General features: G+C 49.8%; 4 protein-coding genes across 6 annotated transcripts in view; 2 read left to right on the top strand and 2 right to left on the bottom strand.

Moving 5' to 3' along the window:
- Positions 1 to 272: 272 nt before the first annotated feature.
- Positions 273 to 4365, bottom strand: SCO1 (synthesis of cytochrome C oxidase 1). The gene is made up of 6 exons (XM_014886858.2): positions 4173 to 4365; positions 4000 to 4090; positions 3103 to 3300; positions 2144 to 2236; positions 1915 to 2030; positions 273 to 1253 (listed from the first exon to the last, which is right to left on the bottom strand). Exons 1-6 carry the CDS (start codon positions 4350 to 4352, stop codon positions 1125 to 1127), a joined length of 807 nt encoding a protein of 268 aa, XP_014742344.2. The 5' UTR covers positions 4353 to 4365; the 3' UTR covers positions 273 to 1124.
- Positions 4366 to 4380: 15 nt separating this feature from the next.
- Positions 4381 to 7167, top strand: ADPRM (ADP-ribose/CDP-alcohol diphosphatase, manganese dependent). The gene is made up of 3 exons (XM_014886829.2): positions 4381 to 4950; positions 6062 to 6178; positions 6484 to 7167. Exons 1-3 carry the CDS (start codon positions 4398 to 4400, stop codon positions 6768 to 6770), a joined length of 957 nt encoding a protein of 318 aa, XP_014742315.1. The 5' UTR covers positions 4381 to 4397; the 3' UTR covers positions 6771 to 7167.
- A 519-nt stretch (positions 7168 to 7686) lies between these two features.
- On the bottom strand, positions 7687 to 12675 carry TMEM220 (transmembrane protein 220). 2 transcript variants are annotated; one of them, XM_014886859.2, is made up of 6 exons: positions 12578 to 12675; positions 12444 to 12473; positions 11593 to 11653; positions 10344 to 10467; positions 9450 to 9509; positions 7687 to 8373 (listed from the first exon to the last, which is right to left on the bottom strand). In XM_014886859.2, the coding sequence occupies exons 1-6, from the start codon at positions 12647 to 12649 to the stop codon at positions 8241 to 8243; spliced, it is 480 nt and encodes a 159-aa protein (XP_014742345.1). In that variant the 5' UTR covers positions 12650 to 12675; the 3' UTR covers positions 7687 to 8240. The 2 variants fall into 2 exon arrangements, with proteins under 2 accessions (XP_014742345.1, XP_088032747.1); XM_088176621.1 differs by lacking the exons at positions 12444 to 12473; positions 12578 to 12675 and adding an exon at positions 11771 to 11957.
- Positions 12676 to 19200: 6525 nt separating this feature from the next.
- MAP2K4 (mitogen-activated protein kinase kinase 4) overlaps positions 19201 to 21997 on the top strand; it is a 69108-nt gene continuing 66311 nt past the window's right edge. Inside the window, exon 1 of one of the 2 annotated variants that reach the window (XM_014886830.2) lies at positions 19201 to 19347. In XM_014886830.2, coding sequence (XP_014742316.2) covers positions 19257 to 19347 — 91 coding nt within the window. In that variant the 5' untranslated portion in view covers positions 19201 to 19256. The remainder of the gene's footprint in view (positions 19348 to 21997) is intronic. The other variant, XM_088176629.1, reaches the window with a different exon arrangement.

Consider the following 21997-nt stretch of genomic DNA (forward strand, 5'->3'; position numbering starts at 1 on the left):
ACCCCCACACTCAGGAGAACACCAGTGCTATCTGCAGCAACACCTGTGCTCAGTCTAAGACTCTGGAACTCACACCAAGAACTGTTCTGGTTTGTCTCCTGTGGACCATTCTCTGAGGTTCAGCTTAAAAAGGAACATTCAGCCCCTGATGGGCAAGACTAGAAATAAGTACTGCTTTCTAAAAAGAAGGAAAGCAGAGCAAGAATATGAAGTTTGACCAGTATACAAAGTTCTGATGATATTCTAGTTAAACCTAAGGAAATAAAAATATATACTGCCTATACAAATCAATCTTTATTTTCAAATGCTGCATTGCATTAAATGTATCTAATTACCAGCCCTCTGCATGGACACAGCCCCCCTGCACCCTCCCCACTTCCCTGCTCAGCACAGCACAAGCAGAGCAACTACACACACAATCATTTGCACCAGAACAAAAACCTATTTGCAACCCAATTCTCTTTTCCTTACAAGTGAACAGTGTTCACCTGGAAAAAATCACCAGAAAAATACATTTCATTTCTGCATTCAGATGAAATGATGAGGCTTGCTAAAGGGCTGGTCCCATGCGTGGAAGCTGCCAGTGCTTTCAGTGCTCTTCACCTTCTTAACCTGGATAAAGAAGCACTCTTAAGGCTCCCCAGCTTCTAATAGTGCAACTGCCTCTCCCAGAAGGCAAAACAATGCAGAGAAACAGAGGGCAGAGCTCCTCTGAGAACGCCATGGCCCCATGGCTTTGCATCAAGTAATCCTCCTGCAGTGACTGCTGTCCTTGGTGTTGTCTTTCCAGACCAGCAATTTTTTTACCAGCAATATTTTACCAGCAACACACATGTTCTTCCCAAGCCACAAATGCTTTCCATCCTTTGCTCCCAACAACGTTTCAGAGAAGTCCAAAATTTCATTCTGTACCCAAGATCTTGTTGGAAATTATATCCACGGTGAGGGCTCTGTAGAGATTTTTGGTCATGGAAATTGCAGAAACATGGATGCCTTTCTTATTTGGAAGAAAGGAGACCTGCTTGACAGGATGTTACATTAGTATGCTTCTGCTTTAACTCCAAAGTCCAATCACAGCCAAACCCACAGGTGACATTCACAGCAACCTTTGAAGACCTTCTGATTTAGGATCTGTATTTTCTCATGTGTGCAGCAACAGAAGCCGAAATCTCAGCACTCTTCTTATTCTGGCCATAGTAATCCACAAAGTCACCATCAGGGCCCACGAGGTACATAATTATTGTGTGATCCACCTGCAAGAGAGCACAGCGTGGCTTGGTAGGAGAGACCATAAAATCACAGCACACCAGCTCAGAAGGGAGATGAGGGATCGGGACAGGCAGTGGGATACAGGGACATGGGGGATCGGGATCGGGACAGGCAGTGGGATACATGGACATGCGGGACAGGGGCGCTCCCTGCCGGCGCACTGACGCAGCCTCACCCATGACATCCCAGATATTCTAATTGAATTTATATCAAAATTAATTCCACTGCAAATCTATTTAAGCACCTAACCGTGACAACATCTTTCTCAGATGTCTCAGAAAGACACAGAGTTCTGGTGCTGGAAGCATGATTGCTCAGGACTGAAACACAGCCGTGCTCTGAGTTCAGCTGCATTAGAAGTGAGAAATCACAGCGACTTTGGAGCACATAGGCCAGTCAAATGTAACAGATCAGAAATAAATTCTACTATTGCCAAGCTTGCTAGTTCCTGTGCTACTATGAATTTCTGAGATTGTTCAGAACATATTTTGGTAAGGTTCTGACCTTGTAGGAGGGCATTGTGGTTCTGACAGCTTAACATATCGCTGCACATGGGGCTTCAGTAAAGATCCAATAGCTGGTTTTAAAATGTACATGCTGCTCTTATCCACAGTCTTTCAGTGAACAAAGGCTCCTTTTACTTACTATGTAATCGTTGTCCTCATCCTTGGGCCCTTCACTGTAGTACACACGGTATGCTTTAGCCACTTGGTCAATCTGTGCCTTGCTACCAGTCAATCCCACCAGCTTCGGAGAAAATTCTGGAGAGAAAGCAGACATTTACACATTTAAGTGAAAAGAATCCCTTCAAGAGACTCCTTTTCAGTGCTCTGTACTACATGCTATGAGACATGGAGGAAGAAAGCAGGAATACCTTTAACATATCTGGCAATGGCTTCTTGGCTGTCCCTCTCAGGATCAATGGTGATGAAGAGTGGGGTCAGATTAGGCAAAGACGGAATTCGATCTGTGACATTAACAATTATTATTTATTTTAGAAAATCAGGTATCATCTCTCATCTTCCTTAAAACAAGCTCACAGGCATGTAACATCAATCCAAGCCCACCCCTAGTGACTAAAAAAAGACCATTTTGTGCAGCTTTGTGTAAATTTGTGAAGGAAGCAAATGCCATGAGATGTAATGCTCTGTGTCTGTGCTGGGAGCTTCCAGCCCCCCAGCCAGAGGCCCTGCCCTGCTCAGGATGTCAGCAGGGATGACAGATTGGCTCTGCTGCAGAAGATGCTGTGGTGTGATGCATGTTTTAGAACACTGGCTGACACAGGGAAGGCACGCTGGGTTGGTGGAGCAGGAGAAAACGTGAAAACACAATCCAGGCTCTTTCCTTCATGTTCCAGCCAAAGCCTTCACTTTGGTCTGATTTGCCCTATGCTGGGGTACTATTAACCCTGCTCAGTAATTCTTCAGGGCCTGCAGGCTAAGAAAACACAGCCAACACAGAGCCTTCCTCCTCCCTCCATTCCACAGCACAGCCACTCTGCTTCAGGAGAGACTCTCATAGAGACGAACAAAACAGAAGGAAAAAAATCCTAATATACCTCACAGTCACTTCTTGGCAAAAATACAATGCAATGTATTCCCTGTAACCTGCCTCCACTGCTGTGGAAAGATCAATGCTGTCATATCAGACCCTAATGACCCTAGGGATTGATTTGTGTACCCCTTAGCAATTAATTCAATTACTGAATAATAGCCAGCAGCATTAAAAAAAAAAAAAATACCAGTTTTCACCATTTGTGGTATTTTTTCCGAATAAAACTGACCCTCTCAAAAGCCCTGTTTACAGACCCTTACACCAACTGAATTCCCATACCAATTTCATCTACCACTGCAACCATTTTCTCCAGTTCATCAGGACAGATGTCAGGGCAGTGAGTGAAGCCAAAGTAGATCAGCACCCACTGGCCAATGTAGTCCTTGCTGGTCCTGGGCTGTCCCTCATGACTGATGAGTGAGAAGGGCCCTCCCAGCAGCGGCTTCCCAATGCCTCGGTTTCGTTCCTTCTCCAGCTCTACAAAACACAAGTGGGAATTAAACACACCCATGTCACAATGCACAGTGCTTCCCGGGGAGCAGCGAGTCAGACACTGCTCAGGGGCACGTCAAGATCCACCAACGCCTGTCACACAGAAACCCAATGTGCACATGCCTTCTAGAAAGCGCTCCTTTTGGACAAAATCAAATATATCACTACATGCCCTTGAAATATGCTATTATCTTTCATTGTTACCCACCTGCATTTTTGCTTAAAAAGGGAAAAATAAAGACAAATATCTGGCCTGCTGTGAAACCAGCATGCGTTGAAAACTGAACATACCCTAAAAGCTGCAATACCTCTGTTTTCAACAGTAAATGGATGAAAAGGAAACGTGCGGGCAGCTCCTGCAGAGAGGGCAAAGCTCCCGGGCGGCAGGGCAGGAACCCAGCGAGCGCCCAGCTCCGTGTCTGCGCTGCACAGGCGGGCACAGCGGGCGGCCAAACACAACTGCTCCAACCTAGGAACTTTAAAACGCTCAACCTCGAATTGCTTTTCATTTTTGAAAACTTTCTGCGGCACTTCCGTAAACACACGAAGCTGCGAAACAGTGACGGTGTCCAAGCAGGTAAAATATATCTGACTGCAAAACCCTACATCATTTGAACACGAAAAACGCTTCGTCCGAACACGAAACGCGACACTCCCGGCGCTCCTCCCGCACCCCGCACTCACCCTCCTCCTTGTGCCGCTTCATCACCTTCATGCCGGCCAGCAGCCCTCCCCCCAGCACCACGGTGGCCGCCAGCGACTTCCACGACACGAGCTGCGGGGACAAGGGGTTTGTTTGGTGACCGCTCAGGGCACGGCCCGGCCCGCCGCCCGCGCTCCCTCCGTCCCTCACTCACCCGCCTCTGGGCGCCCGCCCGCGGCCCGCGGCCCGGCGGCAGCTGCGACAACAAGCGGCTGCGTGGCACGGGCAGCAGCGCCCAGCCCCGCACGGCCGGGCCCGGCAGCGGCCACAGCCCCGCACGGGCCCGCAGCGCGCCCGCCCGGAGCCGCCACAGCCCCGCCGCCGCCCCCGCCATGTTGGCGCTGGCCGCACCGCCCCTTCCGGCCCGCCCGAGGCCGCCATGCAGACTGCGCCGCGCCTCGCCTTCGGGGTCATCGCTGACATCCAGTTCGCGGATGCGGAGGACGGCTACAACTTCGGCGGCTACCGGCGGCGCTACTACCGGCACAGCCTGCGCCTGCTGCAGGAGGCGGTCCGGGCGTGGGCCTGCGAGAGCCCGCCGATAGACTTCGTGCTGCAGCTGGGCGATAGCATCGACGGGCAGAACGCCCGGCGCGGCGAGGCCGAGAGCGCCTTGCAGCAGGTGCTGGATGTCCTGGGGCAGCTCTCTGTGCCGGTTCACCACGCGTGGGGCAACCACGAGCTCTACAACTTCAGCCGGGCGCGGCTGGTGCAGACCGGGCTGTACAGCCGGGCCGCGGGGGGCTCGGCCGGGCCGGCGGACAGGGAATGCCACGCCTATCACTGCAGCCCGGCCCCGCGCCTCCGCCTCGTCGTGCTCGACGCCTACGACACGAGCACCCTGGGCACGGACCCCGGCAGCCTCCGCTACCAGGAGTCCCTGCGGCTGCTGCGGGAGAAGAACCCCAACGATGACCTCAACAGCCCCGAAGGTACCTCCGGCCTGGCCGGGGCGCGGGCGGCCGCACCTTCGCTGTCCGGAGCTCCCGGTGCTGACAGCGGGATGCTCAAGCGTGTGCCCCATTGCTCCCATCTCCGCCGCCTCCCGACGTCGGAGATGCTCCCCGCACACCCGGGGCTGCCGCGGTGCCTCTGGGCTGGGGCTGTGCTGTGCTATGTGCCCTGCAGTGTCGGAACTCGACGCAGCTGCTGGGAAGCGGCTGTCACAGAGCACCGAGTTGTGCCCACCCTGTCCCATGCCATGGGGACATTCAGCAGTGGAAACCCTGTTTGTGTAGTGTGACCAAAGCTCCCGAAAACACTAACAAACTGTAAGAGCCTGACGGAGAGACGGAGGCTTCAGACGGCTCTCAAAATGTTGTTTATTGCATAGATGAGGTTACAGCAGTTGGGGGTCGTGGGTGAGCCTATAGCTGCTGGCTATGGGCAAGCCGTGTGTCCTGAAGCCCGATTCTAATTCTGGTTACAATGCATTATATACTTTTCATTACAGAGCATCTTAATACATGACAACCAGTCAATACTTTTACTATTACCTATAGCCTATCCTAACTACTAACATTACCATATTCATGTCACTATTTCCAATCACAAAAGATTAGTATGTTATAGTTTAAGCTGGAAGTTGTTTTTCAGTTTTGTTGCAGTGGAAAATTCTGAGATATTTTCTCTACTTGCAACATTTCTTATTTGCCTATGAAAATCCTTTTGTTTGGTAAAAACATCTTTTGTTTGAGGTGGATTTATCCTTTCCTCTAAGCCATAAAAGACCCTTCCAACTCACTTGCTCTTTGCCTTCTAGTTACCCAGTAAGACTGGCTCAGCAATTGTTTTCTTCTATATCAAAACTTGTTTTTATTTCTATAGAACCTTCTGTATATCTGCACAACTCCTTCATTAAATTCTCGTCCTTCCCAACAACAAATAATCTTCTTCTTTGTGCAAGACGGCTGGAGTTTTGATACAAGAAATGCAAGAAAACCCCCAAAGGTTCAGAGAATAAACTAAGCAGATTTACGTAAGGCAAACAGAGGAGCCATGGGAGGTGTATGCATTTGTGCCTAACCTTCTTCTTCATTGCAGGGCTCAAAGAACCTCATTTTGTAGCATTTAATGGAGGATTTAGCCAAGCCCAGCTGGACTGGTTCAACGAAGTCCTCAAGTTCTCTGATGAAAACCAAGAAAAAGTTATAGTTATGGGTAGGTGGATATGGAGGGGGATAAATAGACTATCAGAATGGTTTATGTTGGAAGAGCTCTTAAAGCTAGTATTTTATGGGGAGTGTATATTCCCATGGAAATATGCAGGCAAAAAAATTGTTAGCTACAGAAAACATGTAGTTGGTCTGGTGAGGTACAGATGGAACCCATGGAAGAGCAGAACAGCACCCATGCCTCACTCTGGGGGCGAGCTTTCTGGACTCATTTGCATGGCTGAACTTGCCAGCAATGGGGCAGATTTGTTACAGTTTAACTCTCTTCTTTTCTTTCCCTCCGGACTGCAGCTCACGTGCCCCTTCATCCCTCTGCTTCCAATGGGGTTTGCCTGGCCTGGAATTACGAGGCTGCCCTGTCGGTGATACACGCGCACCAGAGCGTGGTGTGCGTCCTCGCAGGGCACCTGCACGACGGCGCCTACTGTCTGGACTGTCACGGAGTTCATCACCTCACCCTGGAGGGCGTGATCGAGACCCCGCCCGACAGCAACGCCTTCGGAACTATCTACGTCTACGAAGATAAAATGGTTCTGAAGGGAAGAGGCAGAATTCCTGACAGAGTGATGCATTTCTGAAATACCAGGAAAATACAGATTGCTCTTCTTCAGGAAGGACTCGGACAAAAATGTAGGAGATTCAGCTGTTTGCTTTTAGAAAGCTGTGCATGGCTGATCCTTATTGCTTTAGCTCAGGCGTTTTTCTCTTGGATACAGAATTCTAGAAATTAGGTTTCTGTAAGAAAGCACCTGATTTCTTTTTGGAGCTACAGAAGGCCAGTAGTTGAAATACTGGAAGGCAGAATATTGATTTCAAACACCCAATCCGGACTGGATTGCAACTGTGAAAAGATGCAAACCATATAACAAATGTTGTTCAAAAAAAGCCCCACTGCTGTTCTCTCAGTAAACATTAAAGCATGCAGAGCTTTAACCTTTATTTACTTATAAATAAATACATTTATTTATAAAAGAATTCCCAGCCACATCTATTTATTTATTTTCTGTGAACATTACAGTGAGGTCTCATGTCTGGCAGAATATATCCAGCCTGTAGCCTAATTCAGTCTTCCAACATTGCTTTAAAAGACTAAAGTAATCCTCAGAAAAAGCTGAGCCTAAGGAGAATAGAGACTGTCTGTGCTGCACCATGGAATGCTGCAGATACAGCAGCTGTGCCGTGTGTGCACAGCTGGCATCACCTGCAGCAGTGCTGAGAGAGCAAACCCTGACACCCATCTAAATAAACGTGTGTGTTACACCTGGAGCGGTCCTGCCTCTGTTTCAGCCAGCTCCTGAGTCCTGTATTTCCACCTGTGCTTCCTTCTCCAGGATGGATAGTGGGACATGCTTGCTGCTGCAGGGCTACTCCATGGGTCCTGCTTTCCAAGAAAAATCAAGTGAACAGCAGAATTGTGACAGTGCCCACATCTGCTGGTGACAGGCTTGAATATGCATCTCCCAGAAAATAAAAGATATTGAGACTTCCATTGAGTTTTCTTTAAAAAAATAGTGTTTATTACTCAGTAAAACCAGTGACTTTCAGTTACAGATAACAGCAAAAATATTTTTTTCAGATATATTCTACATACGATTTTAGCACAGGACAGAAATATAGACTGCTCAGTTTTCCCATAAGTTTGAAATGGATTATCCAGGCACACCTTTGAAAGTTCTATGGCTGTAAATAGTAATTTATTAAAATAGTATTTGCTTTACTTGTCCCTTATGCTACAGAATAGTAGATTTCCCAAACTATGAGGTGATTGGAGAGTGAGCCAGGGATGCAATGATATCTTGAATATACCATCAGAACAGACATTAGATCAATGGTGCTTGGAAAATATAAGAAACAGCAAGGTGAACAGTTTCCATTGAAAAATTCCCTACTCACATTTGTGTGTTCCTCAACATTTTATCAATTCTCAGCTGGCACTGCTGGAAGCAGCCAGGTATTCTTGGGTCCCATCAAACTGACACCTTTTGTTAAGCACCAAAAACAAAGGCAAGTAAGGTCAGCATAGTTACTGTAGACTTTCTCCCACCCAATTACATCACTGTTTTGCAGTGTGTTGGCCAAGACTCTCGCATGTCTTTGTTCACATAAATGTACAGCCACGAAACAAAGGGGAAGAGGGCAACGACAACTGCAGCAACCAAGCGAACTCCTCCCAGGGGACTCCTGTAACAGAACAAATCCAACAGAGCTACTTCAAATCACTGAATCTTTAAGGTTGAGAAAGACCTCCATGATCATCAAGTCCAACCTTGGACTGCATACCACCATGCCCACTAAGCCCTCTGGTGCAGTGCCACATCCAGTCGTTTATTTTGAACACTTCCAGGAATGGTGACTCCACCACCTCTCTGGGAAGCCCATGCCAATGCTTGACCACTCTTTCAGTGAATGAATTTTCCCTAGGATCTAATCTCAACCTCCCCTGGCACAGCTTGAGGCTGTTTCCTCTGGTCCTGTCCCTTGTTGTCTGGGAGCAGAGCCTGCCCCTCACCTGGCTGTACCCTCCTGTCAGGGAGTTGTAGAGTGTGAAAAGGTCTCCCCTGAGCCTCCGTTTCTCCAGACTGGGCCACTCCAGCTCCCTTGGTGACTCCTGGTGCTCCAGACCCTTCCCCAACTCTGTTCCCCTCCCTGGACACAGTCCAGTCCCTCAAGGTCCTTTTTGAAGTGAGGTACCCAAACCTGACCCCAGGACTGCAAGTGCCTCAGCAGTGACAGCACAAGTGACAGGCACTGTCCTCATCCTGCTGACCACACCATGGCTGGGACAGGCCAGGATGTCCTTGGCCTTCCTGGCCACTACTACAGTTACCACATAACATTAACATCTGCCTGCAGCTGGAAAGACAGCAGAGAGCCTTTGGCCACTTTAACGGGGCTCCTATGGATTCATCATCAGAGTCTTTTACTGGAGAGGCATAAAGAATTTCCTGACAGCTCAGGCTACAGAAACTAGTGGGAATTTTTAAAAAGCATCTTAAGCAAAGGGAAAATGCCCCCATTATGGCAGAGGGCCAGAAAAAATGCTTTCTGTAGACTTATATTCTACCCTGCCCCAACTTTTATCTGTGCAAGATCCTCCAGGCTGTAGCACCAGCTGCTACTGCTTGGCACCTGGAAGGTTCAGAGGGTGCCATGAAACAGGAAAACAAGCTGCCAAAATCGACTGTGTGTTTTCAAGGAACTAGTCAGTAAATGTGAACATTGGAATGGATTATTCTAAAAGAGAAAATAAAACTTACTTTGCTGAACTGCGACAAAGACTCATCCATATTGTAATAATCACCAGACCAAACAACTCTCTAAAAAGCCAAACAAAAAACAGATCAGAAAATAATACAAACAGATGTCTGCATTTCGACAATACAAATTTTGCCTCCAAAACAGTAGTGGCTGCTCATTTGGAGAAGTTCAATATATTTTGGTAGGATTATAATTATAAAGGTATTTACAAAGAGTAACTTTGCTTCACACCACAAATCTACAAATCGACATGACAGCTAAACAGCTGCAGAAATTCAAATTCCTGCCTCCATGTTTTGTTCTACTGCTGGACTTATATTCCATAGCACATTTCTCTAATCAACATAGGCAAAGTAGACACATTTCTCTCATTGAAACAGAGCAAAACAACATCCCAGTTTTCCAGACTGTGATTAGGGACAGAAGCAGCTGCCAGGGCTTCACTTCAGTACTCAGCAAACACCTACAATTTAGGCAACTCCTGAATGTCCAGGTGAGAAATTCTCCCTCATCCTCAACCCCTTGAAAGACTCAAAAACCCATGCCAGATAAACATGCATTTGGTATTGCCTCGAGGGTTTTTAAAACATTGATTATCACTCCTACAGGTCCAGGAAAAGAACACAAAACTGTTTCACTGTGCTTGTGCCCAGTGAAAGCCAGACAAGTAAATCTAACTGCCTGCCACAATCAGGAAAGCAATGACTGTTCACTTCCCTGTGTCCAAGGAGTCACTGGTCTGGAGCATTATGGTCCCTCCTCTTTGGTCTAATTCCTCTGGACCAACAGCACTCACTTCAGCAGCCCAGGAAATAAAGTTTTGGAAGGAGACACCAGGAGGAGATGGCCTGGTGAGCTGGATTTGGGCGGGGCAAATAAAACCCACTGCTTACCTGCCTTCCTCTTCATGAAAAAGGTTTCCTTGAGCATAAGCAAACAAAGAGCAAGCCAAGGCAATGGTCCCAACAACACAGCCAGCAGAATGAAGGTCACAGAGGCTCCTCCAAACACCATTGTCTGGGGAAAAAAATAGACTGTTAGCCACTATCATGTAGCATGAAGTAAACCCATCTGGGTCTTCTAGAGAACTGAATGGCAAATACCTCTTGGTGAATTTACATAAACCTACAGTTTTACAAAAGTTGTGCTATTATAATCTTTATTTTCCACAGATCTTGGCACAAGGAAAACCCTAACTATGAGTTTAACATGAAGATTCTCTTGACCAGCCAAATGCCATTATGCCACCTATTACACAGTAGACCTCTCCTGAAATATTCAATATCACAAGCAACCAACCCTCATGAGTTCTGAACTTAGGAATGGTGCCACTTTATAAGCTTAAGGTAGCCAAAATGCCAAAAGACTGCAATGGTATAATTTGTGACAATACTGTGCACTCCTGAAGGTTCTCTTTTTTAAGTGTGATTTTAGTTTATTTGGCGTAAGTATTCATCCAGAACAGATACAGTCACTTTGTGTATATAAAATGGCCTTAATTAAAATTATTTCCTCTAAATTAAAATACAGAAATCTTAACTACGTTCTGAAGTCTTGAAACAATTTTGATCTGAATGATCCTCTGAACTGCCATTAGCCCCCACCCTTGGAAACACAGCCTTAGAATGTTCCCATTGCTGCCCATTGCTCTGTGGGGCAGCTGCAATACCTGGCACTGAACAAGACCTTTAGCACTTTCACAGGACTGTGCAAAGTTCAGCTGCTCTTGCATGAGGTAGATAAACAAAAGCATAGATTTACAACGAAACAAAGTGAATTAAAGTGCTAAGGTCAACACAGAGCCAGCTTCAGAGTATGCTCTCAGGCTGCTGCTCCAGTTTTGCTTTAAGCTGGAACTGGGGTGCAAAGGCAGGCCCATCCCAGCAGCTGGGCTTTCTGCTGGGCTCCTCTCCTCACCTGCACCATGCCCAGCCACCAGCACCAAAGCAATGACCAGCTTCTGGAGAAATAAGTCCTGCAGCTTTTTGCCCTCAGAAGGTAGCAGGATGTGTTTCCACACAGCCTGATTTTAATCTGTGGTTCAGTTAAAAAAAAAAAAAAAGCCAAACAACAACCTTTTGAGGGCAAAATTTGAGCAGAGACTCAAAAACCAGAGACTGGTTTTGCACACCAGTATCATACCTGTTATTGAAGGGTTGATGCTGACAAGCAGTGTCAGGGCAGCTGGCACTGAGTAGACAACCTGTTAATGACATATAAATCTACTCGGTAGCAAAACTTAGCAAGGCCAGGAAGCAGAAGTGCCCAGCAGCAGCAGCAGCAGTTTGTCAGAGGCACAGAGCAGATCCCAGTCTCTCACCATCCAGCATGCCCTGGGCCTGCTAGTGCTCATCTTCACCATCACCACCCAAAATCCCGGCCATCAGCTCACAGCCAGCCCTTATTCCTCAGCTCCTGGGGTACAGAATACTGGCTGCCTGAGCAACCACTGCAGAGCCCCTTCCCTGAATCCTGACGGGACAGGGTTGGGCTCCCCAAACCCTCCATCCCGCTTTGGTGCCGCTGTCAGAGGGGCTCGCACACTCCAGGGCACGCAGGGGCAGCCGTGCCCGGCCAGCAGCTCCTGTCGCACACAGCCTGTCCCCAGGGCCGGGCACAGCAGCGGGGCTCGCTCCCCATCTCCCCTGGAGGCCCAGCCGAAGGGAGCGGCAGCAGGCGGCTCCCGCTGGAGACTCAGGGCAAGCACAGGCCATGGGCACAGCGGAGCGTCGGGCAGGAGGAGCGGGAGCAGTTCGGGGTGCTCTGCAGGGGCAGAACTGGGGTGAAATAAGGCAGATCATGGAAGCACGGTGGGATTTCAGCCGTCGCTCCAGTAGAGACATCGTTTTCCCGGGGTCCGCCCGCTCTTCAGCTGGAAGCCCGGACGTTTCCTCCGGCGGCCCCGGATCGGACGGGCGTGAGCGGGGCTGGGGCCGCCGGGACCTCCGGGGCAGGAGGTGCTCAAGGGGAAGGGAAGGGCGGCCCGTACTCACCGTCCACAGCCCCGCGTCGGGGTCGTTCACCTGCAGCGGGAGGCGCGCACTGAGACCCCGCAGCCGCCGGCCCGGCCAGGGCCGCGCTCCGCGGGACGGGAGCGGAGGGGACGGGAGGGGAACCCCGGCCTCACCTGCACGGCGGCCGCCAGCCCGAAGAAGGCGGCCATGAGGAGATTGCAGAGCCGCCACAGCCGCGCCGCCATGGCCGGGCGGCCCGGGGGCGGGACAGAGAGGCGGGAAGCGGGCGGGACCCGGCACCGACCCCGGCAAGGACCCCGATCCCGATCCCGGTCCCGATCCCGATCCCGATCCCGATCCCGATCCCGATCCCGGCACCGATCCCGATCCCGATCCCGATCCCGATCCCGATCCCGATCCCGATCCCGATCCCGATCCCGGCACCGATCCCGATCCCGATCCCGATCCCGATCCCGATCCCGATCCCGGCACCGATCGCCCGAGACGGGACGCTCAGCAGGCCGATGCTGGTGAGGCCCTGGCACAGGTTCCCAGAGAAGCTGTGGCTGCCCCTGGATCCCTGAAGTGCCCAAGGCCAGGTTGGACGGGGCTTGGAGAATCTGGAGTAATGGAAGATGTCCCTGCCCATGGCAGGGGTCTAAATGAGATGAGTTTTAAGGCCACTTCCAACTAAAACCATCCTGTGATTTTTGTAATGGTTCAGAATTAGTTTTGTGTTTAAGAGAGTCATTTTGTGTAGTCTGGGGAACCAAAAAGGATATTGCTCAGAAGAATTACCACTGTGCCATCATTCTCGCTCATTTATGATGAAAAATGATAAGTGATGAAATGAAAGTGAGTCCTTTAGAAATGTGATCTTTACCAAAAACGAGCCTCTATGAGATCATGTCTCCCACTGATTTCAGTATCAGCATCACACAGTTCCCTCAGCACCCAACAGAATCAGATCTCACTCATTTGTTACATGGAGAACATGTAAATGTGTGAAGAGGATTAATTCTCATTTTTAACTGAATCTTTCCTTGAGCAGGTTACAAGAGGTGAAATTACTGCAAACAAAGCCACAGAGAAGTAAGAGTTGTCTTTGTGAGAGTCTCTACCCCTCATCTCAAAAGAAGCAGAGGTCTAGTAATGAATCACCTTCATACCTTGTTTCCAGGTCAAAGATAGACTCTTGAATGTATTTTCTAACAGAAAGGGATTAATTTTGGGCTAGAAAATGGAAATGTCAAGGATTAAAAAGTGACAATGGTGATAAAAAGTGTAAGAATGTAAGAGACAGCATGTCTTTAATTAGCATAATAATTATTAGGATAATATCATGGGAAAATAAAAGCAGCCAAGCTTTTCAGGCACACCAGTTCTTCTTTGTGTGGGAAATAAAATTATGAGTCACTGCCCATTTTTTCCAACCATAGTAGCTGATCTTCAAAATGCAAATTATTCTGTGATTAAGTCTTTGGCTCTTTAATTTGTCTGATCACAAGTTATTGTGCAAATTTGCACAGCCCACCTAGTTTCTGTTATGGCTGGGCTGCTCCTTGACATCTCACGGGCTGCATGGTCAGGAGGGGAGAGACCAGATGGGAGAAACTGATAGAGACTGGGAAGGAAGCAGAGAAAGAGCTGGACAGACGCATCCAGGGCCCTGCATGGTGTGGGACAGGACTCTGCTGAGGGGAAGGGATGGCTGGGCAGGCAGAAAGCAGGTTCTGATGGGCACTTGGGAGGCATGGAAGGTTTGGCAATCCTGTGAGTGACCAAAGGTCAGTGACACAAGAGCAAGGGAAGGCAAAAGGCCCCTCTGTCTCTCCTGCGGATAGGGCTGGAAGGAGGGATTGGTTTACCAACTGTGGCATTCTTTACTGCTCTAATTCAAAGAATCACAGAATATCTTGAGCTGGAAGGGACCTATGAGGATCATAGAGCCCAGCTCGTGAGTGGATGGCCCATATGGGGATGAAAACCACAACCTTCATGTTAGCATGCTCTGGCCAACTGAGCTGAATGGAATTCAAAAGCAATCAGGCTATAACTTGCCATAGATATAAAAAGGTCTTTCAGTGTTGGGTGTGCTTATTGCAAAGAAAAGGTCGAGGCTGTTCACTTTAAAGCTTTACCAACTATCCTGAGAGCTTCCTCCAACCACCCGCTGCAGGGACCCAGGAGACTGTCAGCAGAAGGCAATACTGATTTCTCCCATGAGAGGGAGGCCAAGAACCTTTAGTAACCTTTAGTAGAACTTGAGCTACTTGTTTCTCGATATCAGGCAAAACATCTTCCCTCCTTATGACACTCTGGATGTGCTTCTCACCCCATAGCAGTCCGAGCTTATCTTCACTGTGGCAACTCCACGTGTAAAGAACAGAGGCAGCAGGGAGGGGCCCTGCAGCCAAGCTGTGACATTGAGAGCCAGGACATTTCCCAAGGATCTGTACCAGAGATGTCACTACAACACAGCCATAATCACCCATTTCATAATGGCCCTCATCCTTGTGTCATGAATGGTCATATATTTGTTTAGATCAGATCAAAGGTGATTAAAAAGCTCTAGGTGGGCAGGTGAAGGGCTCGGGGCCTTTGGTATGTTTCTGGCTGTGGAACCCTGACTGCAATTCCAGTAGGGACATCTGGAGATAAATGCATGATTGCACAGCTGATATTGCCAAAAGGGCTCTGGGTTTAGTTGCATTAACTGGTGGGTCAGGTGCCAGGAACAGGGAAGGATGGAGCCCACCTTCCTGAGAATGGGAACAGCCCTGTGTTCCCTGATTGACCAACTTCAGAAGATACATTTCTGAAGAAAAGACAAACCCATCCCTGGGACTGTTTTTGTTCAAGGACCTGAGTGCACCAGGTGAGTATTGCAGAGGGACAGGGAAACATGATACGGACCTCAAGGGGATTTGATTTTTTTATAGAGAACAGTCAGTAATGTTGAATTTCTTATGTACTATTGGTTGTTGAATGACCATGCTACTGTATGCCATAGCTACCATGGACAGTGAGTACAGACTGCTCCAGATACACCAGATGGACTAACTGAACTCAACAGACATCTTGGTGGGGATGGCCAGTGACCACTGAAATAATACCTGTGCTCATGTAGAATTATATGAATACATGTGTGTATGTAAATAGTACAGAATAAGGGGTGGATGATATCCTGGTTGCAGAGAGAATAGCACATCAGGAAAAATGCTGACAAACCACTCTCATGTCCTGGTGTGGCACAATGTTTTAGGAATAAAGTCATGTGTAACAGATGTCACATATGTTGACTTTAGGAAAGTTTTTAATGTTGGCTGTCCTGGCGCCTTCTTAAGAAGATATAAGGGCATGGTGGGTGTAAAACTGGTGAGATCACTGCACCTCAAGTGCTAATTATCAGTGTTTGTCAAAATGGAAGGACATATTCAGAAGATTTTTGCAGGGGTCCGTTCTGATGCCAGATCTTTTTAATTACTTCAGTTAACAGCCTGGATGATTAACACCCATGACTGCTTTATTAAACCTGCTAATTACTCCAGGCTATTGAGGACAGCAAAGATGGTAGGATTCGGCACTTGATGGAGAAATGGCCTGCAATCTACAGGGCAATATTCAACAGGTACAACTTCCAGCATTACTTTTATGAGCTATGAGCAACGCAGGTTCAGGTGAGGGAACTGGGTGGATACAGTTTGCTGAAAAACCCAAGTCAAACAAAAAAAACCCCAAGTCAAACAAAAAAAACCCCAAATAACTACAAAAACCACAAAACAAAACAAACCCCCCCCCCCCGCAAAAAAACCCAAAACCCAAACCAACAAACAAAAAAATCAACCAACCCAAAAACCTGCATCAACCCAAAAAACACTCTCCCACAAAAAAAAAAAAAAAAAAAAAAAAAAAAAAAAGCGCCCACACATGTCATGGAGAGCAAACTGAACACCAGCTAGGGTAGTATGCCTAGCTAGGGATGCTGTACTTCAAAAAATGCAGATGGACAGAGAAAACATCAAAGGAGGTCAGTGAGGATGCTGGGAGGCATAGAAAACATGAAGAAAGGCTGAAGGAAATGAGTTGATGTAATGTATAGAAGAGAAAGCTGAGGCAAGGACAAGAAGGGAAGCATTGCATTTCAGCATTGCACATCATCAAGTGCCCAAGGGGTCATTTTGAAGAAGGCCATGGCCATGGTGAACAGGGCAGGATATGAAGGATTTGAAATAAAAAAAACCCAAAATAACCCTGAAGTTAGACTTTTGGATGATGTTAGGATGTGTGCCAGAGCAGATTGCTAGGGAATGGCACAGCTCTCATCACTGGAGGTCTTTAAGGAAAGGTTTTACGAACGTGTCAGAAGAGGTATTGTTGATCCTCCCAGATTTGCAGTGAGGGGAAAGTATGGTTTTAACTAATTGCAAGCAAACCACATGTAGGGGGCACACGGCAGAAGTGGAAGTCACCTTGTGCCAGTGTTTGCCAGTAGGCACTGGGTTTCTTGCAGGCTTCAAACCTTTCAAAGTGCCAACCCTGGACCTGCCCTCAGGGATTCCTGCAGAAGAGAAGGCTTAAGCAAAACAGGGAAGAGAAAGGAAAGATGTGGAACTAGGGAAGGGAACGTTTGTTGTGTCAGGACCCAAACTGCACCCTCTGCCCCTGCCTCCCCCAAAGAAGTTTAACTCTGAGCATTTAAGACCAGTTTGCTGGTAAGAGCAAGTGGTTTAATCACCATCAGGTGGCTTTGGAGCATTTTGAAAAAAAATGGAAGAAGTCGTGTGTGTATGTATGTGTATATATATATGAACCACTCTTCACTCATTCACCTGGCAGATGTTTTTAGCCAAAGCTCTTACTTTGGTTGCCACCTAAGCTACGTTACAGCTGTGTTGCTGCTGTGTACAGCCGTGTCCTGGGGCTGTGAGCCAGACCCTCACCTGGGAACTCAAACATCAGCCCTGCCCATTACAGAAGACTTGTCTGAAGTCCAGACTGAGCCTGGTCACTGCCATGGGACTGTGCTGCTCACCTGGCTTAGGTCTGGCTGCCAGCTATGGGGGCCACTGCCCACACACCATGTTATGCTGCACTTCTCTCACAGAGCAGCCACCCCTGCTGCTCCACAGTGTTGTGTAGGTGAAGGTATAGAGTTGGGATTCTGCTGGTGTGAGGCAATGAGGTGTCCCATATGGAAATATGGGAGGAGAGGATAAGGGCACACCTTCACCTGGTGTGTCTGTGGGCTTTGTTACAGGCTCTTCCAGGTGTTGGCACTGAGGGTTGCCACCACTCATACTAGCAACACCCAGGAAGGGCTGTTCCGTGTTGAAGCTCTGGGTACAAGTGACTCCCATTCCTCTCCTAACCAAAGTGGTAGAGAGGCCAGACTAGAAGCAGCTTTGGAAAAGCCAGCAATGTCTCTAGAGAGGGTAGAGGCCAAGATGAGATAGTGAAAGGCAGCAGCCTAAGTTCAAACCCAGGAAAGAGGATCTTGGCTTGTGTGAGGGGTTATGGTGCTCCCTAAGGCAAAGGAAAGCTGCATCTTGGCAAGGTGGGAGGTGAATTTGCGGGACTATCAGGAGTTGGGAGCAGAAACAAGGAAATGGTCAGGACCAGTTCTGACCTCTTCTCCCAATTCCTGATGAAGGTGACCTCAGCAGTGTGAGTTGTTCCCTGTGGAGCAGGGTATGGGAAGAAGGCTGGGCTCTCCCTGTGCCCCATCTCCCTGACCCCCTCCAACAACTCAGCAGGGAAACCAGAAGACTCTAGGAGGGAAGAAGATGCTTTCCTAAGTTCAAAACATATGAGCAAAGAAAAATCTTGGTCTTATCATGATGCAAGAGGAATCAATACAAGCTGAACTTGGAGAGAAAGAAGAAAAAATGAAGGCTCCTGCCACAATCTTGTCCCCCACTGCCCTCACTCAAAGGGTGATGATTTGTAGCTCCTGGACGCACTTCCAGTGTGTGTTCAGGGCTGTATTATCAGTTCCATGGTGACCTGGGCAGTGGAGCAGCAGTGAAAGAGTCCTCATATTTCTAATACTGAGACATCCAGATGTTTCCTCAGCCCATCTCCATTCATAAAGGGGGTCAGTACTGTATCTACTACAAAGGTGAGGACACAAGGCCTCCTGTAGGTGAAGGGACTCCCCTAGGTCATGCAGCAGGCTGGAGAGGGCCTACAGCTCTGGAGCAACAATTTCACTGCTCTTATTCAAAGTATGTGCTGCCCCTATGACTGCGAGTGTGGGTTTGCTTAAGTTAAGAGGAATGATCAGAAACCATGTGCTGGCATGAACAGCAGTAGCCAAGAGAAGAAAGAAAATGATGGGGAGACTGATGGTGGCAGGAAGAGGCTGATGCTCTGGGTGCCCGCCAAGGAACGGCAAGGAGTTGTGCCCTGTGGTCCCGAACCGGGAGAATTTTGCAAGGGGCTGCCCGTGTGGGAGAAGCCCTAACCCTAGGGCGAAGATGGGAAATACGATAAAGCTGCTGGGGCCGACGGCCGGCCCCCGAGGGGATGTGAAACAGGAGAGCAGATGTCCGAGCGCCGCCGGCTGAGGGGCTGGCGGGGCCGAGCGCGGTGCCCTGACGGGCTGTGGGCGATGCCCCCCCGGCCCGAGGGAGCAGGAGTGGGGCTGCAGGACCGCCCGGGGATGCCCCGTCCCCCCGCGGGAGGCAGCGCCGCCTCCGCCCCGCCGCAGCGGTGCCGCAGGCGCGGGGCCCCGGCGGGGAGGGGTTTCGCGGCCCCAGCCGGGGGCGGACGGGCGGCGGGGCCGTGTGTCCTGCCCTGCCGGGGAGGGCCCTGCGCAGCGCCGCCGCCGCTGCTCCCGCTCCGCGCACAATGGCGACTCCCAGCCCCAGCGGCGGCTCCGGGGGGAGCGGGAGCGGGCCCGGGCCGGGCGCCGCCAGCAGCAGCAGCAGCAGCATGCAGGGTAAGCACCGCCGGGCCGGGCAGCGCCGGGCCGGGCCGGAGCCACCGCAGGTCTCGCCCTGCCCGGGCCGTGAGGACCCCTGGGCGCTGCCGGCTCGCGCCCCTCGCGCTGGGCCGCGGCTGCGGAGCGGCGCTGCCCGCGGGAAGCCCCGGCCCCGGCTCGGCCCGGCCCTGGCGGCTCCGCTCCGGGCCTGCCCTGCTGGCGGCCTGGCCGCGCCCGGCGCGCTCGGCGGGAGGAAGCGCGGCCCTGGCCCTGCCCGCCGGGGAGCGGGGCCTGCCCGGAGCTCGGCCCCGGCCGCCGGGACAAAGGCCGGGCTGGACGCTGCTCCGGCCTCTCCCGGCGGGGAACGGCTCTGCGGCCGCTCCGGGTGAGCGGTGCAGGCCGCGGCTGCAGCAGCATCCCTGGGGGGGCCGGCCGGAGCCAAGTGCGCTGGGGGCGGCCCGGTGCCGGTGCCCGCGGGAGCCCCGCGATGCGGCCGGGCCGGGGCTGCGGCACCACGGCACTGCCCCGGCCAGCCGCGATCTGCCCCGGCCCTCGCCTCCGGTGTGTGCTTTTCTCAAGACAAACGTTTGAGTAAAATCAGTTCAGTGCGAACTTGCGGTTCAGTTTCGTTCCGTTCCGATGGAAATTTACAGTGCTGCAGCGGGTCGTGTTGGTTCCCACCGGCACTTGTTGATGGTTGAGCAGCCTTGCAAAAACGGTGGATATTTGTTTTTCAGAAAGGCCTCAGTAAACCCTTTGAGTTTCTCCTTTAAAGTTAGACCATTGAAGAATATTCTCTGCTTGAAAAACATTCTAGGCCTTGTTAATCTGAGGTGGCACAGTGCTGCTTTGTTTGTTTTTTTTAATTAAATACATGGACGATAATATTAAAGAAGCAGTTTGCCCTGTTTTGGGACCAGGAAAAAGGAACGGTTGCTCTCTCTGAGACAGAAGTGCAGATACTGTTGTGAAATAATGTTTGTCACAGTTATTTGCTATATTCTGTGTTCTGTCTTCCTGGTATGGACTGTGCTGAGACTGATGGGAACTTGTTTGGGCAGAGAACTGATAGTTAAACTGAAGAGTTTGGTATATTTGGTGTAAAAAGGTGAATTTTGGCTCCTTGTAGCTTCCTCTGTGTGAAGGATTGGGTACCTTTTGGGCCTTGTCAAGGTGGTATTATCCGTGTTTCAAAAATCAGAATTCCAGACCTTGTGAATTAAATGCATGAATTAAAAACTTGACCGTGATATGCCAAAGCAGTTGTGATTTAATAAAAGCAAGCTTTGTTCTTGTGGTGCAGTTACAACCCTCAGTGTTGCCCACTGTATTTCCACCTGAGCCATTTTTCATATTTGAGTCGTTGCTCTGAATCACCTGTGTCTTCCAGGGCTGAGAGTTGGTTTTGTACTCTGGCACCTGTGATGCCCTGTGAGCTTGTAGCATCTGCATGCTCTCTCCAGTGGAGGAAGGGCAGTTGGTTCTGCTGTAGCTGGTTTAAAGTGGCTGTTTAAATATGGATTCAGGACCATGGGCTAGTGTGATGGTGCCCAAGTGCTGGTGTTTTTTCCTAAGGTAACAGGTGAGTGTTTAGGTGTCCCAGGAGGAGTTGTGTGTGGGATCCTGGCTGGGCTCTGGAGCAGCAAGTTGCTGTGACTGTGATGGTTCCTGGAACCTGCAAGAAACTCCGTCCCAGGAGGAGCTGTGCTGCCACACCACCCAGGTGGGATGGGAAGGGGCTGCAGGTGGTGTGCAGGCTGCTGGGGCAGCTCTGGCTGCTCTCCAGGATGCACAGTGGCCTTGCCCACAGCATGTTCCTACTGATGCCAAGGCAAGCTGAGCTAAACAAAGAAAACCCCACAAAAGTGTCGAGTGTTGTGCAGTTGGGATGTCCACCTTGTGCTTGTGCTGGGGCTGGGCTGGCACTGAAGCAAGGGAGGTGCAGGAACGCATTGCTGGGTGGGGAGAAGAGTAGGTAGAACTGCATCAGTGTTGATTTAATTGGCTTAAAGAGTATGAGAAGGTGGAGCAGGGAAGTCATTAAGCTGGCAACAAGTAATTATATTTAAAAAAAAAAAAAGGTTTTGCTCAGTTAAATTTCAGCCAGAAACACTCTGACCTGGCTCGTGTAACTGGTGCTGCAAGGGAGGTGGGAGAGGGTGGAACTCCTATCCCAGAGGGCTGTGACAGTGGTCCCCTGGACATCAGTCTGTTGTTTTGGAGACCCTGCCCAGAGGCCATGTGCATGGGCAAGCTTGCCTGAGGTGAGAGTCCCTTGCACGGGGTTTCTGTTTTGGTCTCAAGGCTGGCAGTTTTATAAGGAGTGTCAGCTGTCAGGGCATTCATTAGGACTTGGGGGGGTAGGGAAGAATTGTGAGGATGATGGTACAGGGGAGAAATCTTCAGAGAAATTGAGGCCCATCACATTGATTGCAAGGGCAGGAGATCAAGAAGGTCTCTGCAGGCCACTCAGTTTTGGTTTTAATTCTGTATCCTACACCATTTTTGATGTGCACAGGCTAAAGTGCTCCAGGTGCCAATACAGAAGTGAAGGGACACTGTGCTGTCCTTGGGCTGGGCTCGCTGTGCAGCCATGGCCCTCAAGCCTGGTGATCAGGCAAGGGGTTGCTTCAGGCCTTATTATTTATTTTTCACCTTTATTCTGCAT

Source organism: Sturnus vulgaris, chromosome 20 (assembly GCF_052056855.1).
Source record: "Sturnus vulgaris isolate bStuVul1 chromosome 20, bStuVul1.hap1, whole genome shotgun sequence".
Classification (NCBI taxonomy): Eukaryota; Metazoa; Chordata; class Aves; order Passeriformes; family Sturnidae; genus Sturnus; species Sturnus vulgaris.